Source organism: Salvelinus alpinus, chromosome 24, assembly GCF_045679555.1.
Source record: "Salvelinus alpinus chromosome 24, SLU_Salpinus.1, whole genome shotgun sequence".
Lineage (NCBI taxonomy): Eukaryota > Metazoa > Chordata > Actinopteri > Salmoniformes > Salmonidae > Salvelinus > Salvelinus alpinus.
In genome coordinates, this window is record NC_092109.1 from 12,240,951 (window position 1) to 12,258,869 (window position 17,919).

General features: G+C 41.3%; 1 protein-coding gene across 1 annotated transcript in view; it reads right to left on the bottom strand.

Moving 5' to 3' along the window:
* The window catches only part of LOC139552164 (high affinity cAMP-specific and IBMX-insensitive 3',5'-cyclic phosphodiesterase 8B-like), an 81,055-nt gene extending 68,129 nt beyond the window's left edge, over window positions 1-12,926 (bottom strand). The window contains exon 1 of the mRNA XM_071363609.1: window positions 12,051-12,926. Coding sequence (XP_071219710.1) covers window positions 12,051-12,332 — 282 coding nt within the window. The 5' untranslated portion in view covers window positions 12,333-12,926. The remainder of the gene's footprint in view (window positions 1-12,050) is intronic.
* Window positions 12,927-17,919: the final 4,993 nt, after the last annotated feature.

The window sequence follows — 17,919 nt, forward strand, 5'->3', positions numbered from 1 at the left end:
ATAAAGTGCTTGGCTGGCTGATGAGACAGTAGTGCACAGTGGATTGTGAAATAGACACCGGCATTCAGGATTAGATTCTAACGTGTTTCTTTGTAATGCTTTAGCCCCAACACTGCTTATCAACATTTAGTAAAACCACGGTATGAATTAAACATGAGACATTATGTGGATATATTGAAGCAACATCTCAAGACATCAGTCAGAAAGTTAAAGCTTGGTCGCAAATGGGTCTTCCAAATGGACAATGACCCCAAGCATACTTCCAAAGTTGTGGCAAAATGGCTTTAGAACAACAAAGTCAAGGTATTGAAGTGGCCATCACAAAGCCCTGACCTCAATCCTATAGACAATTTGTGGGCAGAACTAAAAAAGCGTGTGCGAGCAAGGAGGCCTACAAACCTGACTCAGTTACACCAGCTCTGTCAGGAGGAATGGGCCTAAAATTCACTCAACTTATTGTGGGAAGCTTGTGGAAGGCTACCAGAAACGTTTGACCCAAGTTAAACAATGTAAAGGCAATGCTACCAAATACTAATTGACTGTATGTAAACTTCTGACCCACTGGGAATGTGATGAAAGAAATAAAAGCTGAAATAAATCATTCTCTCTACTATTATTCTGACATTTCACATTCTTAAAATAAAGTGGTGATCCTAACTGACCTGAGACAGGGACATTTTATTAGGATTAAATGTCAGGAATTATGAAAAACTGAGTTTAAATGTATTTGCCTAAGGTGTATGTAAACTTCCGACTTCAACTGTATTTACATTTCTGTCATATGAAATACTGGCATGTGTGGTGACCATTAGACCTTTTTTCCCCCACTCCTTTCCCACTAACTGAAATATCACTGGTTCGAATCCCGAGCCGTCTAGGTGGAAAGAAATATGACGATTTGCCCTTGAGCAATGCACTTAACCACAAGCTCTGGATAAGAGCGTCTGATAAAACGACTAAAATGTCATAATTCAGTTTGAGTCGTCAGGCAACGATTGCAGAGACTCCTGAAGTAATAATAAATAATAATTTATTCAACTTTAATAGCGCTATTCATTACATAAATAATCTGTGTTTTAAAGCAACTTTAAAAAGACAAGTAATTTAGAAAAACAACAAGAACGACATCATACATGAGATAGAAAGTCATGAGAGAGTCAGGAAAGTGATGGGCAGCTAGATGACTTGTATGGAGGGTTTGTGTGAGAGATGAGTTGTGAGCTTGTGACAGAGGTTACATATGAGGTAGAAATTAGCTCAACACTCAGACTCCTGAAGACCATGGACCTGCAAGACCCATTACTTACACAGATATTAAGAAAACGAAACAAAAATGTGTTACACAGTGCACACACTGCGGGGTCGGAAACACCCGGATGCATCCGGATTTCAGGGGAAATGGAAAGAGAGTCTATGATGCGACTTCAGCTTTTCTTAGGGATAGGAGTCCCGCTTCCGGTGAAACTGGAGGGCCCACAATTCAAATAAATAATCATAAATATTATGGATTTTAAACATTTATGTACATATAAGTGTCTTATATCGGCTGAAAGCTTAAATTCTTGTTAATCTAACTGCACTGTCTGATTTACAGTAGCTATTACAGTGAAAACATGCCATGCGATTGTTTGATGACGGCACCCCACATCAAAATATTTTTCCACCAGCACAGGTTTCATACATTCACAAATAACGATTAAATATTCACCTACTTTTTGAAAATCTTACTCTGATTTGTCATTCAAAGGGTTCCAGCTATAACATGTAGTTTCCTTTTGTTAGATAAAATCCTTCTTTATATCCCCAAAAGTCTGTTTAGTTGCCGCCATCGATTTGAGTAATCCACTCGTTCAACATGCAGAGAAAGAAATCCGAAAATCTACCCCTAAACTTTGTTTCAACAAGTCAAAATACAATTCTATTTACTCCTCAGATACCTTAAAATGTAATTAAACTATAATATTTCTTACGGAAAGAAGTATGTTCAATAGGAAACCGATTTTAGCAGGTGTGTAATGTCTTCATGTCGCGCGCAAACACGAATTTACAAGACTGTGTCCTTCTGCTATAACTGATATTTCTTATTCGTTTTTTAAGTTACACACCTGAAACATTGAACATAGACTGCTGACACCCTGTGGAAGCCATAGGAATTGCATCCAGGGAGCTAATTTCAATATGACCTTACTCTTACATTTCTAAGAGGATGGTTTCTCAAAAACAAAAAATTCTGGTTGGTTTTTCTTTGGATTTTCTCCTACCATATTTATAGTGTTATATTCTCCTACATTATTTTAACATTTCTACAAACTTCAAAGTGTTTCCAGGGCCTGAGCTACAGGCAGTTTATTTTGGGCACGTCATTCAGACAGGAAGTGGAGAAAAAAGGGGCCTAGCCCTAAGAGGTTTTAACAAAGCAACACTCCAGTTTAACTCCTCCTCCACATTTACTTGATTGGTTCAACAGTGCAGAAGACGGCTTCTGGTATGGCGCAGAGCTGATCAGTCACATCTTTTTTTTTTAGGTCCGCTACAAATTTGAAAGAAATCCTGAAATAAGTTCACCCTTAAGCTTAATGTACCAGGAAAGGCAGTAATAGTGTATTAGCTTCTGAAACCCACAATGCCGACAAAGAAAAGTCACACCAAAAAGTCAGACTTAACGAGTGAAAGTTTAGAGTCTGAGGAAGAAGGCGCCATGCTAGCTTCATGTGCTAGTGGTGGAAGCAGGACTGAGGCGATAAACAAGTGCAGTGCCATTAGCTCCAAAGATATCCTCAAGGCCATCAAAGATATGAATACAGAATTCTCTACAAATCTGAAAATGTACTGTCTGCAGTGGACAACGTTAAAAAGGAAGTCAAAGAATGTGCTGGGCAAAATCTCTCAGGCTGAGGTACGCATCTCTGGAACCGAAGACAACATTATAGCCCTGCAGGCAACGACCACCGCTCTTGAGGAAAAGGTTGAATCGCTTACCTATACACTAGTTGATTTGGAGGGCCGCAGCAGGAGATCGAACTTGAGACTAGTACATCTCCCCAAAGGTGCTGAGGGGAGCGATGCTTGCTCATTCCTAGAGTGGTGGCTTCCCGAGGCTCTGGAGATGGAGCCAGAATTTATCCGTTATGAAGGATTTAAACTTAATAGAGATTTGGAGAGAAATTAAACCAGATGATGTGGAATACTCCTGTTACTCTAGCACTCACCAGACATTCCCAAATCGAGAATTTTTTGATCTCTGCAGCATTACGCTCTAAAATTGAAGATTGCTTCTATGATAGCATTGTCATCTCTAACCACTCTCCGATTCTAATTTAGTTGGTGTTCCACCTAAATGGCACTTCCAACCTAAATGGCTGCAAGATACAAGTTTTACAGAATACATTGGACAGCAAATTGACCTATACTTTTCAATTAATACAGCACAGACTTCAGCTTGTACTAGATGGGAAGCCTATAAAGCTTTCATAAGGGGTCAAATTATAAATTTAATCAGCTCCAAGTCAACAAATACTCGTCAAAAAATGAAATTACTTGAAAACAAAATTAAAACTCTGGAGAGAGAAATGTTCCTCACTAACTCCACAGGTGCACACAAGGTGTTGCTCTTGCTCAGGGCTCAAAATAACATAATTTCTGCAGGTAGAGCTGCAACAAGCTTAACGAGACTTAACCAATCATATTATGACTAGGGCGAAAAAGCTGGGAAGCTGTTGGCCTGGCGAATCAAACAGCAGCAGGAAGAGAGGGCAATCAATTCAGGATGCAGGGGGAGCTGTGACGGTAGACCCTCGGGAGATGAACAATACCTTTAAATCCTTTTATGAAAAATTATATGCATCAGAGTATCCTCCTGAAACTGATACCCAGGCTAGTTTTTAGATAGATTCATCTGAAATATTGGGAAACTCCAATCTAAGGACATTCTTAATACTGAGCTGACTGTGGAGGAAATGTTCAATGCAATTGATAGTATAAAGGCGGGGAGGGCATCTGGCCCAGATGGGCTGCCCATTGACATCTACAAGAGATTTAAGAACAAACTGCACTCCCCTCCTGGAGATGTTTTTGAAATCTTACGAAACTGGTCTCCTGCCCCCTTCTTTAAGAGGAGCTCTGATCACTCTGCTCCTAAAACCTGGAAAGCTGCATACCAAATGTGATTACTATCGTACTATTTCACATTTGAATTCTGACACTAAGGTTCTTTGTAAAGCACTTGCGGGGAGGTTGGAGGGTTTTCTCCCGGATGTGCTGGGTAGAGACCACAATGGCCTTATTCAAGGTCGTGAAGGATTTCATAACGTTAGGAGAGTGATAAATGTTCTACATGCTAGATTTGGGTCATCAGACACTGTGATCTTGACGCTGGACCAGAGAAGGCCTTCGACAGGGTTGAGTGGCCCTACCTTTTTGAAGTGTTAACTCGTGTTGGTTGTGGTAAGAGCTTTTGTAAATAGATGAAGATACTATATACAAATCCCACTGCAGAGATCCTTACTACTAATTCAGAATCTAAACCTTTTGACATCTGCAGGAGTTCTAGGCAGGGCTACCCTCTTTCGCCTCTCCTGTTTATCCTAGCCATTGAGCCTCTAGCCATAGCTGTTAGGTCCCACCCCAATAGTTCAGGTATCAGAATAGATCAGATGGAACATCGAATTGCCCTTTATGCAGACAATGTAATTTTGTTTCTTACAGACTTGTGCAATTCCATACCCGCAATTCTGGACCTAATCAAAGAGTTTGGGGCGTTCTCAGGATACAAAATAAATAATGCAAAATCCTCAAATATGATGCTAAAGGAGGAGGAAAGACGTAGACCTACATATCTGACATCTTTTTTTAATGCAACGGAATGCTTTACATATCTCGGCATTCGTATTGCGCCAGAGATTGACCTCATAGTCTCAACTAACTATGACCCTGTTGTAGATTCAATAACTCAATCGATAGATGGATGGTCATCTTCACCTATATCTTTATTTGGCCGGATTAACATTCTCCCAAAACTGTTGTATCTATTTCAGAACAGTCCTTTGCCGCCACCTCCATCCCTCTTTCTAAGGCTTAAAAAGATGTCCATGATATTTATCTGGAATAACAGATGTCCCAGAGTTCACTTGTCCTTATTGTACCTACCGTATGACAGAGGGGGGCTCCATTTGCATTAATATCCAGTGGTACTACTGGGCAGCTCAGCTTCGCACTCCTATGTACTATTTTTCCTCCGAGTCTCTCCCTTCGTGGATGGAGATGGAAATGTCTTCAGTTGTACCCAAATCACCCCTTAACCTCTACATTTACTCAGCTGATAACAAGACACACCTTTGTTTTTAATACGATCAACGTTTGGTATGAGGTGCAGAAGTTCCTTGGTGAAACGCATTCTTTGTCATGTTTTAGTTCTATCTGAGGAAACCACAGTTTCCCTCCTGGGAGAGCTGATCTGGGTTTCCAACTATGGTCCAGCAAGTGTTCAAGGAAAGTTCGAGACCTGTATAAAGAAGGTATTTTTATGTCATTTGAAGAACTCAAAGCAAAATATGACATTCCTAGAAAACATTTTTTATTTTTTATATTTGTTATATTTACAGCTAAGGAGCTTCCTCACGGCTGCCCAAACCAAAATCTAACAGAACCCCTTCTGTCCACTTTAGAAAATACCATCTCAACCCATTGTAATGGTAGGGGTAGAATTTCAGCTCTATACAATATGAGTCTGGCTCAACCAAATCCTCTGGGCACAAACTGAACTCTTGGAAGGAAGATATTCGGGAGGACATAGTCTTGGACGAATGGGATCAATATATGTATTAAGGCTCAGACACAGACTGTGAATACTCGGCTAAAACTATTGCAATACATTTGGTTGATGCGAACATATGTAACCCCTGCTAAGTTAAATACGTTTAATAGTACAATTCCACATATACAGTGGGGAGAACAAGTATTTGATACCGATTTTGTAGGTTTTCCTACATACAAAGCATGTAGAGGTCTGTCATTTTTATCATAGGTACACTTCAACCGTGAGAGACGGAATCTAAAACAAAAATCCAGAAAATCACATTGTATGATTTTTAAGTAATTAATTTGCATTTTATTGCATGACATAAGTATTTGATACATCAGAAAAGCAGAACTTAATATTTGGTACAGAAACCTTTGTTTGCAATTACAGAGATCATACATTTCCTGTAGGTCTTGACCAGGTTTGCACACACTGCAGCAGGGATTGTGGCCCACTCCTCCATACAGACCTTCTCCAGATCCTTCAGGTTTCGGGGCTGTCGCTGGGCAATACGGACTTTCAGCTCCCTCCAAAGATTTTCTATTGGGTTCAGGTCTGGAGACTGGCTAGGCCACTCCAGGACCTTGAGATGCTTCTTACGGAGCCACTCCTTAGTAGCCCTAGCTGTGTGTTTCGGGTCATTGTCATGCTGGAAGACCCAGCCACGACCCATCTTCAATGCTCTTACTGAGGGAAGGAGGTTGTTGGTCAAGATCTCGCGATACATGGCCCCATCCATCCTCCCCTCAATACGGTGCAGTCGTCCTGTCCCCTTTGCAGAAAAGCATCCCCAAAGAATGATGTTTCCACCTCCATGCTTCACGGTTGGGATGGTGTTCTTGGGGTTGTACTCATCCTTCTTCTTCCTCCAAACACGGCGAGTGGAGTTTAGACCAAAAAGCTCTATTTTTGTCTCATCAGACCACATGACCTTCTCCCATTCCTCCTCTGGATCATCCAGATGGTCATTGGCAAACTTCAGACGGGCCTGGACATGCGCTGGCTTGAGCATGACGGCGTAGTGTGTTACTAATGGTTTTCTTTGAGACTGTGGTCCCAGCTCTCTTCAGGTCATTGACCAGGTCCTGCCGTGTAGTTCTGGGCTGATCCCTCACCTTCCTCATGATCATTGATGCCCCACGAGGTGAGATCTTGCATGGAGCCCCAGACCGAGGGTGATTGACCGTCATCTTGAACTTCTTCCATTTTCTAATAATTGCGCCAACAGTTGTTGCCTTCTCACCAAGCTGCTTGCCTATTGTCCTGTAGCCCATCCCAGCCTTGTGCAGGTCTACAATTTTATCTCTGATGTCCTTACACAGCTGTCTGGTCTTGGCCATTGTGGAGAGGTTGGAGTCTGTTTGATTGAGTGTGTGGACAGGTGTCTTTTATACAGGTAACGAGTTCAAACAGGTGCGGTTAATACAGGTAATGAGTGGAGAACAGGAGGGCTTCTTAAAGAAAAACGAATAGGTCTGTGAGAGCCGGAATTCTTACTGGTTGGTAGGTGATCAAATACTTATGTCATGCAATAAAATGCAAATTAATTACTTAAAAAACATACAATGTGATTTTCTGGATTTTTGTTTTAGATTCCGTCTCTCACAGTTGAAGTGTACCTATGATAAAAATTACAGACCTCTACATGCTTTGTAAGTAGGAAAACCTGCAAAATCGGCAGTGTGTCAAATACTTGTTCTCCCCACTGTATCCTACAAGTGCAATCACTCTAAAGGATCTCTGGTTCATTGTCTGTGGGACTGTGAGAAAATTCTAGATTTTTGGAAGGAGGTATCACATATGATATCCCAAATATTATCAGTAAAATTGCCTCTCCATCCCAAAGTGTTTATCCTGGGGTTCTACCCAATCAATCCTCATCTAAAGAACCAAGTACAAACACTTGTGCTTGTTGCAAGCAAAACGCTTGATAGCTCTTGCCTGGAAAAGTGTGAACAGGCCTAGTATTGCCCAATGGCTTAGGGGAATGTCGTCTTGCCTAACAATGGAAAATATAACATATACGGTTAAGTGTAAACAAGACACATTTGAAAAGGTTTGTGGACCATTTGGGGATTTTGTTGAGCAGAGTGATGTGGGTGAAATACTGGCTAACGAAGCGAACTCTGGGTAGTGTACTAAGATTTGTGTGCATGTGGGGTGGTGGTGAGAGATATCCGATTGGCTTGTGGCGCTGTGTTTCATCTGAAATTTGTCCCAAATATGTTCTATCCTATTAGATCAGACCACTGTAAAATGTAATTTTGGTGGTTTTATGCTTCTGTAACACTTTTGTTCTGTCTTAGATGTTTTATAATTTATTTATTTTTTGTTGCTGTTAACTTTTGATGTGGTTTTGCTGTTATTTTTTTCATGGCATATTTCTGCTTATTTCTTTCTTGTTAAAGAAGAAAAATCAATAAACATGTTGTTACATTTTTTTTTTTAAACAGTGCAGAAGAGAACCTCCCCCAACAGTATATATATTTATTTTACGCCTGCTACGTTAGGTTACACACAGTTTACTCAAGGAGCTACAGCACTACATCACACCTGTTATTAAAAAAAATATAGACTAATCTTCCATTGATTATTTGAATCAAGTTAGTGCTAGGCTGTAACAAAACCCTGCATCCACAGAGTGGAGGTTCCCTACTGGACAGGCTGTGTGAGAAGCCCTGGAGTGTACAGAGTAAAGCCCGACATCATCAGCCCTCTCACATGTGACTATTCACTTCACAACCCTGCACTGTTGCTCTGTCCACAGGGGTAAACAACAACTGCTCTTACACAGACACACACGAATACACACGTACACACACACACCAGTGTTTGGGTGGCTTATCAACAACATGACTGAGGTCCTGTAGGGAATAGAATGAGCTCATCACCAGGGCTTCAACACTCAATAGCATCAATGATACCTTCTCGTACCATGAGAGAGAAAGCGAGAGAAAGAGTCTCCCTCTCTCTATCTCTCATCTGTCCTCAACTCATGATACAGATCTATAAAGGCCATTCAGTTATTAGGCCGTAACGACAATAAGCCATCGTATATCATTACACTTCACAAGGTAAGGCTTCACAGGCCTCCCTCCCACTGTGCTAGACAGTTACGTAAACGTGGGTCCGAATCGGCCCCATTCAGGCCTGATATCCATTGGAATGGACGATCCACAATGTGAACGTGAACGGTTACCTCAGCCTCATTGGAAGTGGTGAAAGGAGTTCAGTAAGGTGATGACGTTGCGTCGGTCTGTCCTCATGCTTTACTCACAAACACACACAGACACACAGACACACAGACACAAACACACAGACACAAACACACAGACACACAGACACACAGACACACAGGCACACAGACACACAGGCACACAGACACACAGACACACAGACACACAGACACACAGACACACAGGCACACAGACACACAGGCACACAGACACACAGACACACAGACACACAGGCACAGACACACAGACACACAGACACACAGACACACAGACACACAGGCACACAGACACACAGGCACACAGACACACAGACACACAGACACACAGGCACACAGACACAGACACACAGACACACAGACACACAGGCACACAGACACAGACACACAGACACACAGGCACACAGACACACAGACACACAGACACACAGACACACAGTGTGTGTTGACATGCTCCTCATGTTTACAACCCGTTTCTCAGATGTCCACATTTCATCCAGTCCAGCCAGCCCTGTCACGTCACATGTTACTTTGTCACTAGACTCTCGGTGACACCCTTTGCGAAGTCCGTTACCCCTCTGTTATACGACCCACATAACACTGTGTCATACTGATGACATTACAGATGAGAGATGTCAGTCGGCCGGTCAGTTAATTAATCAGTCAGCTTGTCTATCGATCAATTAGTCAATAATGTTTTATTTGTATAACGCTGTTTGTACCCTGATACATTTGTCACATAATCCATAACAGCAACCCAGGCCTATGCCCTCAGAGAGCAGAAAGTACACCTACCAAACAGTGTCAAACCTATGCCTGCTTTATTAAGCATGATTGAGCCTCAGAGGGTTCAAAGTGTCACTTAAGAGTTTTGAGCAATGAGTTCATAGAACGGTCGTTTGACAAAATGAGTCCTTTTTTCATCCTTTGGGTATTTTAAGTAGAAGTTGCACACCAATATTGTTTTTTAAAAGCCTGTTATATTAAATGAAGTGCCTTTTAATATAGACCACATGGAGAATTCAATAAATCAGATTTTCTATTTGAATAAAGACTTGCTAAAATGCCAGAATTCTGCATTTTGATTTGTCTCTCTGTGCACCATCTATGTGACTTCTCTGAAGATTTAAACCTATTAACCCCAACATTTCTACAAGTTTTCACCTTCATTATAACGCCCCTAGTTATGTTGTTGCTTTGACTACGTTATTTCTGAAGATGATTATTTAATGTGATTAGTGATTCATGTTAAAGCTGGAATCCTTAAAGAGATAATTCCGGGATTTTGGCAAAGAGGCCCTTTATCTACGTCCACAGAGTCAGATGAACTCGTGGATACCATTTTCGTCTCTGCGTGCAGTTTGAAGGAAGTTGCTATCTAACGTTTGTACAATTGCTAACTAGCGTTAGCGCAATCACTGGAGGTCAGTGCACTAAAGTTAGTTAGCATTGGCTTGCGAAACTACCTCTAACGTCTGTCATACTGGACGCAGATACATTCAAATGGTATCCATGAGTTCATCTGACTCTGGGGAAGTAGACAAAGGGCCTCATTGCCAAAGTCTCGAACCATCCCTTCAATGGTGAAACAGACAAAAAATAACAGTGGTGGGGGGCAGAAAAAAAGTCACAAAAAAACCTGTTCCTCATTTTAAGGTAAACCATTTTGCGTGAATTCTCATTTTAATATCGTGAATCTATTCCTTTTAAAATATTTTTTTTCAAATGAAACATTATAAACATCTAATAGTCAAATTATAGTGAAAAAGCAGGTGAGCCGGTTCTACTCTTTTTTGGCAATTCTCTGGTGTTTTGTGGTAAAAAACCCTGTTACCCATAGATAGACTGGCTATAAATGTTTTAACAATTACATGTTTTTTTTGTGAAGCTTGCAGTAGCCCTTTCCTGCAGTCAAATGACTAGTGGCCTCATATGTGGATTGTTATTGATATTTTATATATATATATTATTTTCTTTTACAGCCAAAAATCTAGTGTTTCTATGCCCATTTAAATATATATATATATTTCAGTCTTCTGTGACGTATATAAAGTGTAATATTGGGATGCAAACTCAAAATGTAATTCATTTCAACTCTATATCTGACATGGTACAGGTGTCTTCTTTTGTAAGCCCATAACCATGTGTGTGAGGTGTATGTTTTGGTTTCAAAGTAGATTTGTTTAAGACTACCAAGAAACACTGTGTGACCCTGATTTAGCCCACTGCAGTAGAAGGTTAAATTGCCCCTCTGTTGCACACAACTAGCTTCCATTCACCCTGTCACAAGAGGATTTATGGCTGATTTAAGGTGAACTGGTCAACCCTGTTACTTTATTTGGCAGTTAATAGTCATTTTTCATTTTTCATTTTTCTTATTTAACTTCTTGAGATTGAAAACATGTTTTTAATTAAGTTGAACATGTGCTCATCATGACATAATGCTAAAATTATGTTATGTTAAAAAACGTACACTACCCCAAAGGGTGAGGGTTAATTATAATGTTCTTATCGTGCATCGCACTTTCACCATGGTGTCACTCACTCACTCAATCACGCTCTCACTCACCCTAAACCTTTCAGAAATGAAAAGTTGTTGTCATGATGACGCCAACTGACAAATCTTACCAGACTAGAACTTCCATCTCTATATTTTATGTATGATCCGATGAATCACTCCAGGAATGCCCGAGCTACCTATAGGGTATGCCCCCAAAACAAAACAAAACCCGTTTGCTAATTCTACCTCAACACACTGACTGCACATAGATAGATAACAAACAATAATAAGACCTTCCATGAACACAAAACGTTATTCATGAATGGTATCAGTCTAGCTATCCCCCCACGCAAGACGGAATAAGCTTCATGGATAATTGGTTTTAATTAGGAGCAGCTAATTGATACGATACTACAATGTTTGGCCTTGTGAACAGGTCAGGAATTCGGCTGAACAGAATACAGGCCTACGTGAACTGATTGATTCATTCCCTGTGATTGTGAAAGAGCGAATCTATCTACCTTGACACTGGTGTGACTGGTCTGGGTCTCCGCCTCGATGCAGTTGTGTCCCCGGCTGTTCTCTCTTCTCTCTCGTTGAGAGTTGGTTCCGGAGTGCCTGCTCTGGTAGGTGATGACGGATGAGATGGTATCGGCCGCGTCCGTCTTGATGAACAGCCCATGTAGGGTGGCCGCGGTGCCCTGCGAGATGGTGGTGGTCTGGTGCGGAGAGTTGGACTCGTCCGAGTCTCGGCAGTAGATCACACCGCTCTGGGAGACGTGGATGCTGGGAGCGCAGCCCATGCCTCGCCGTGGGTCTGGTGCCAGCTCTCAAATGACAGTAAACAGCGCTGAGTTATCGCTCTCGCCGATGTCTGGCGCTGCGGCCGCTGTTCTCTCGGAGCATCGGCTGCTCCTGGTTGTCTCTCCCCAGTGGCCGGTTGAACACATCAAGGGGAGAACGAAAGCTCCTTCATCTCTCTAGTATCGCCGCTGAACCCTCGGCTCTGTTAATTCATGCATGCTCTCGGCTCCTCGATTCGTTATGTGGAGCTCAATGTGATTTCCTCTGCGATCTGTCCTGCTGCTTCTGCGTTTCACATTCAGTCGTTCAGTGAGAAAATAGCACCATTTACGTTATTATAGACTGCAGCATATAGGCGTTATGTAATTCCATCATGGCTCGCAATAATGTCGATTAATGAAATGATTTTCTCTAGCCTATAGGCTATAGCCCAGCCTGCGAACGTAACCATCTGTAACCACCAGGATGTCCTTATATTATGTCAAACAAAGACGCTCCTGTTCTCATCCTATCCAAATCATATTTGATTGGAAGACAAACGCGCATGAAATCGCTGGATCACACTCGCTCATGTCTTCACTATCTGGCCATCGCATTTCGTTGGCCTTAGGTCTCGCTCTCTGTCTTAGGTGGTCCCGTGTGGCTCAGTTGGTAGAGCATGGCGCTTGCAACGCCAGGGTTGTGGGTTCATTCCCCACGGGGGACCAGGATGACTATATATGAACTTTCCAATTTGTAAGTCGCTCTGGATAAGAGCGTCTGCTAAATGACTTAAATGTTAAAATGTCTTCTCTTTCTCTTCTCACTCTCTCTCTCTCTCAGTTCTCTCTCACTCTTCAATTCAATTAATTTCAAACGACTTTATTGGCATGGGAAACATATGTGTACATTGGTAAAAGCAAGTGAAATAGATAATAAACAAAAGTGAAACAAACAAAAAATGTACAGTAAATATAACACTCACAAAAGCTCCAAAGGAATAGAGACACTTCAAATGTCATATTAGGCCTACATACAGTGTTGTAACGATGTGCAAATAGGTGAAGCACAAAAGGGAAAATAATGATTGTATAGGCTGCTGTAATGTCATCCTCTCCAGTGCGCACCATCATAGCCGGTCACCACTGGTCAGCGACTGGAAGACTGGAATAATATCCATAGGTGTCCAAGTAGAGACGTCCGACAAAACTTAGTAACACATGCACTAATGATCTGTAAATGTGTCTCTAGGCTATCAATTATTGTCTATTTCACCTGCCACTGCAATCATACACATACACAAACACAGAAAATAACAAATCATTTGAATTTAAAACATTTGTGTGTGAGAGAGAGAGAGAGAGCATGTGAGAGAGATTGTGTGTGTGTGTGTGTGTGTGTGTGTTTCATATGATAAATCCACAATAACTTCTCCAGGCAGCAGCTGACCTTTTACACAGATATTGGACCAGCTTACCTAAGTATCCTACCCTGAACCATTTACAGGAAAAATGTAATAAAAAATAACCTTAGATTAGTGTCTAGGTAGGGCTAATACTTATGCAAATGACAAAAAAGCAATAAAACTGTCCTGCAATAAAACTGTCCTAACCCATTAAAATCTGTGAAATGTTCTTGACGGACAGAGAACATGTATTCAACATCCAATGAATAACATGAAAAAAAGCACTTCCGACTACTTAGAGTGTACATAGCACGCAAACATTCATGCGCACAGTGGTGGAAAAAGTACCCAACTGTCATTCTTGAGTAAAAGTAAAAATATCTTAACAGAAAATGACTCAAGTGAAAGTGAAAGCCACCCAGTAAATTACATACATGAGTAAAAGTTGAAAAGTATTTGGTTTTAAATGTACTTAAGTATCAAAAGTAAATGAAATTGCTAAAATGTACTTAAGTATAAAAAGTACAAGTATAAAATGTATATAAAATGTATGGAGAGCCAGGGGCGCACTCCAACACACAGACATAATTTACAAACAAAGCATTTGTGTTTAATGAGTCTACCAGATCAGAGGCAGTAGGAATGACCAGGGATGTTCTCTTGATATAAGTGCGTGATTTGCAAAAAAAAAAAAAATCCGTCCTAATAAGCATTCGAATTGATACCCCAAAAACGACTTAAGTAGTAATTTAAAGTATTTTTACTTAAGTACTTTACACCACTGCACGCACACATGCACACAAACACGTGTCACACGTCGCGTCGCACCCATCTCACATGTAGCTGGATTATAGAAGCAAAACAGAGAAATTATGATGTGACATGTAAATCAAGGTCCATAATGTAGTTGTTCTGATATCTTGATTCTATTTGTGCAAACCAACAATATAAACTGTTTTTCCATAACAACCAGCTTCCCTCAGACCACAAACCATCAAGCAGAGTAGACACTCTCTCACCATGGCAACAGGTGTTTACATTACATCTCCCATATAGTATCCCGCATCAGTGACATGTATGCAAGAGGAAAGTATGATGGTCTAGTCAGATAAAGTCAAATCGTATTGGTCACATACGCAGAATACAACAGGTATTCTATATACACTATATACCGTGAAATGCTTACTTACAAGCCCATTCCAAACAATGCAGACTTAAAAAGTAAGACAAATATTTGCTAAATAAAAAAGGAAAAATAGTAACACAATAAAATAATAATAACGAGACTATATACACTATATATACAAAAGTATGTGGACACCCCTTCAAATTAATGGATTCAGCGATTTCAGCCACACCCGTTGCTGACAGGTGAATAAAATCCAGCACACCGCCATGCAATCTCCATAGACAAACATTGGCAGTAGAACGGCGTACCAGTACCTAGTCAATGTGCAGGGGTACAAGGTAGTTGAGGTAATTGAGGTAATACAATATCTACATGTAGGTAAGGGTAAAAGTGACTAGGCAATCAGGATAGATAATAAAGAGTAGCAGCAGCGCATGTGAGGATTGTGAAACTGTCTGTGTGTGAGTGTGTGTGGCGTTAATATGCATGTGTGTGTGAGCGTATGTAGTGTGTGTATCTGTGTGTGTGTGTGTTGGAGTGTCAGTATGTGTGAGTGTGCATAGAGCCAGTGCAAAAAATAAAGATACAAAAATGAAGAATAAAGGGGGTCAATATAAATTGTTTGGGTGGCCATTTTATGAACTGTTCAGCAGTCTTATAGCTTGTGGGTAGATGTTCAGGAGCCTTTTGGTCACAGAATTGGCGCTCCAGGATCGCTTGCCATGCGGTAGCAGAGAGAACATTCTATGACTTGGTTGGATGGAGTCTTTGACACCGCCTGGTATAGAGGTCCTGGATGGCAGGGAATTTGACCCCAGTACATGTACTGGGCCGTACACACTACTGTCTGTAGCACCTTGCGGTCGGATGGCGAGCAGTTGCCGTACCAGGCCGTGACGCAGCCAGTCAAGATGTTCTCAATGGTGCAGCTGTTGAACTTTTTGAGGATCTGAGGGACCCATGCCAAATCTTTACAGCCTCCTTAGTGGGAAGATTGCATTGTCGTGCCCTCTTCAAGACTGTGCTTCTGTGTTTGGACCATGATAGGTCCTTAGTGATGCGGACACGAGGAACTTAAAGCTCTCGTCCTGCTCCACTACAGCCCCGTCCATGTAAATGAGAGCATAAACAGCAGTGGTACAGTTATACTTCCTACTGTACTGAAACTGTCACTTACTGATAAACGCAACAGCTTGCGACCGTCTTGTCAGTGTGTACTAAGCCGGATGCAATGGAATTCACTTCATGTGTATATACTGTATTCTAGTCAAGTCTTACCCTATGTAACTACTGCTGTACACACCTTTCCTATTCATACACTGCCCATAATGTCTGTACACACCATCATATACATTCATATTCCGGACTCTGACATTGCACATTTCGCTACACCCGCAATAACATCTGCAAAATATGTGTACGTGACCAATAAAACTTGATTCGAATTAGGACTACTGGAAAGCTGTTGGCCACCTAAACAGAGTTTCCACTGTGAGCTCCTGGAAACACACTCCATAAATCCAATCATTAATTGATTGATGAGGAAGTGTTGGGTAATGTGAGCTATCTATATGTGTGTAGGTGATACAGTATAGCCTGCACCTTTAAAGTCCAAAGGTCACATTTATTACTGACTTGACTTGTTTGGTTTTGTACACATGGTTAGTGTTCAGGGACTTGAGAGTTGTTGAAAGAGAGAAAGAGAGGGGGGGGGGGGGAGAACTGTGGATGTCTTTGAGGCATGAAGTGCCTATTGCCTGGCAACTAGCTTAGACATAGTGTAAATCAAACAGTACCGAGGACAAAACAATCAAATTTTTGGCACAGTGGGGGAAACGCTGTACACTGCATGATTCCCTTAACCTGATTTGAACCAAATTGTGTTTTAGGATGATTATAACTAGGTTATAAAGTGTAACAGTGGGGTTACATCCACACATTAAGACCTTCAAACGTATCCCTAAATTATATAATACAACCATGTATCCTGAGTGCATATGCACAAAACAGGAAGGAACATACAGTATGTATTGCTACAGACTCATTCACATTTCAGTAGGTTCACCTTACTTACTCCGAATGCTGCCCCCTGCCGGCAAGGTCGCCTCTCTGCACCAATGATTACAGTTGAGCACAGTCTGTTATAAAATACATCTCTCTCGATTGAGTAGGCCAAAATGTCTGTCACCAAATCAGTTTAGGGGTTACATTTCTTTTCATTCTAAAATATGAAAACTATATGGAGCTTCCAGTAGCCTATGTAAATTATGCATATAGTGGCAGTTTACAGTTGAGTCAATTAGCACACTTATCCAGAACGACTAACCGGAGCAATCATGTCGAAGTGCATTGCTCAAGGACACCAACAGATTGTTCACCTATTCGGCTCGGGGATTGGAACCAGCGCCCATACGGTTACTGGTCCAACGCTACCTATAGTAAAATAAATTACCTTACATAATAAAAACAGTACACATTGAAATTCACCAAACGTATTTATAGGTCAATTCCGCAACGTTTCTTATCAAGAGCCATTCGTGGTAAACCTTAATAAAATTCCACAACATACCTGATGGGTTGAATAAAAATAACATAATCAAGTTGGCCTGCATCTCTATCCATACACGTATTTCCCTGTACGTTTTCTGGATTACAACTCAAGCGCAAGACAGACCTTGTTTTCTCTTCATCAGTATTAACGGTTTACAGTTGCCTTACCTTTTGCGGTCCATTGAACAATTCACTTTCTTCTGTCGAAGTCCGACTCATGTCTTGAACCAGGGTTAGGTCCTTTACGAGTGGTAAAACGTTGGGATGAATAATTCCTGTCTAGAAACGCGCGAAACTGCATCCGCGTTTCTCGGTCGTGCTGTCCATCGAGTTGACCGATGGATGGCGGAGGACCCGAGAAATTGGCGATCTTAAAGACGGTTATAACTTCTGAGAAACTTTTTCGGCTCCGCTTCAGGCGGGCAACAGGAGTCCGTCCGTGCAGTCCTAATGCCAGCAGGTTTTACGCGGGTGCTTATTATGGCCATGGAAAAGTGCATGTACAGGTAACTAACGTATTTAT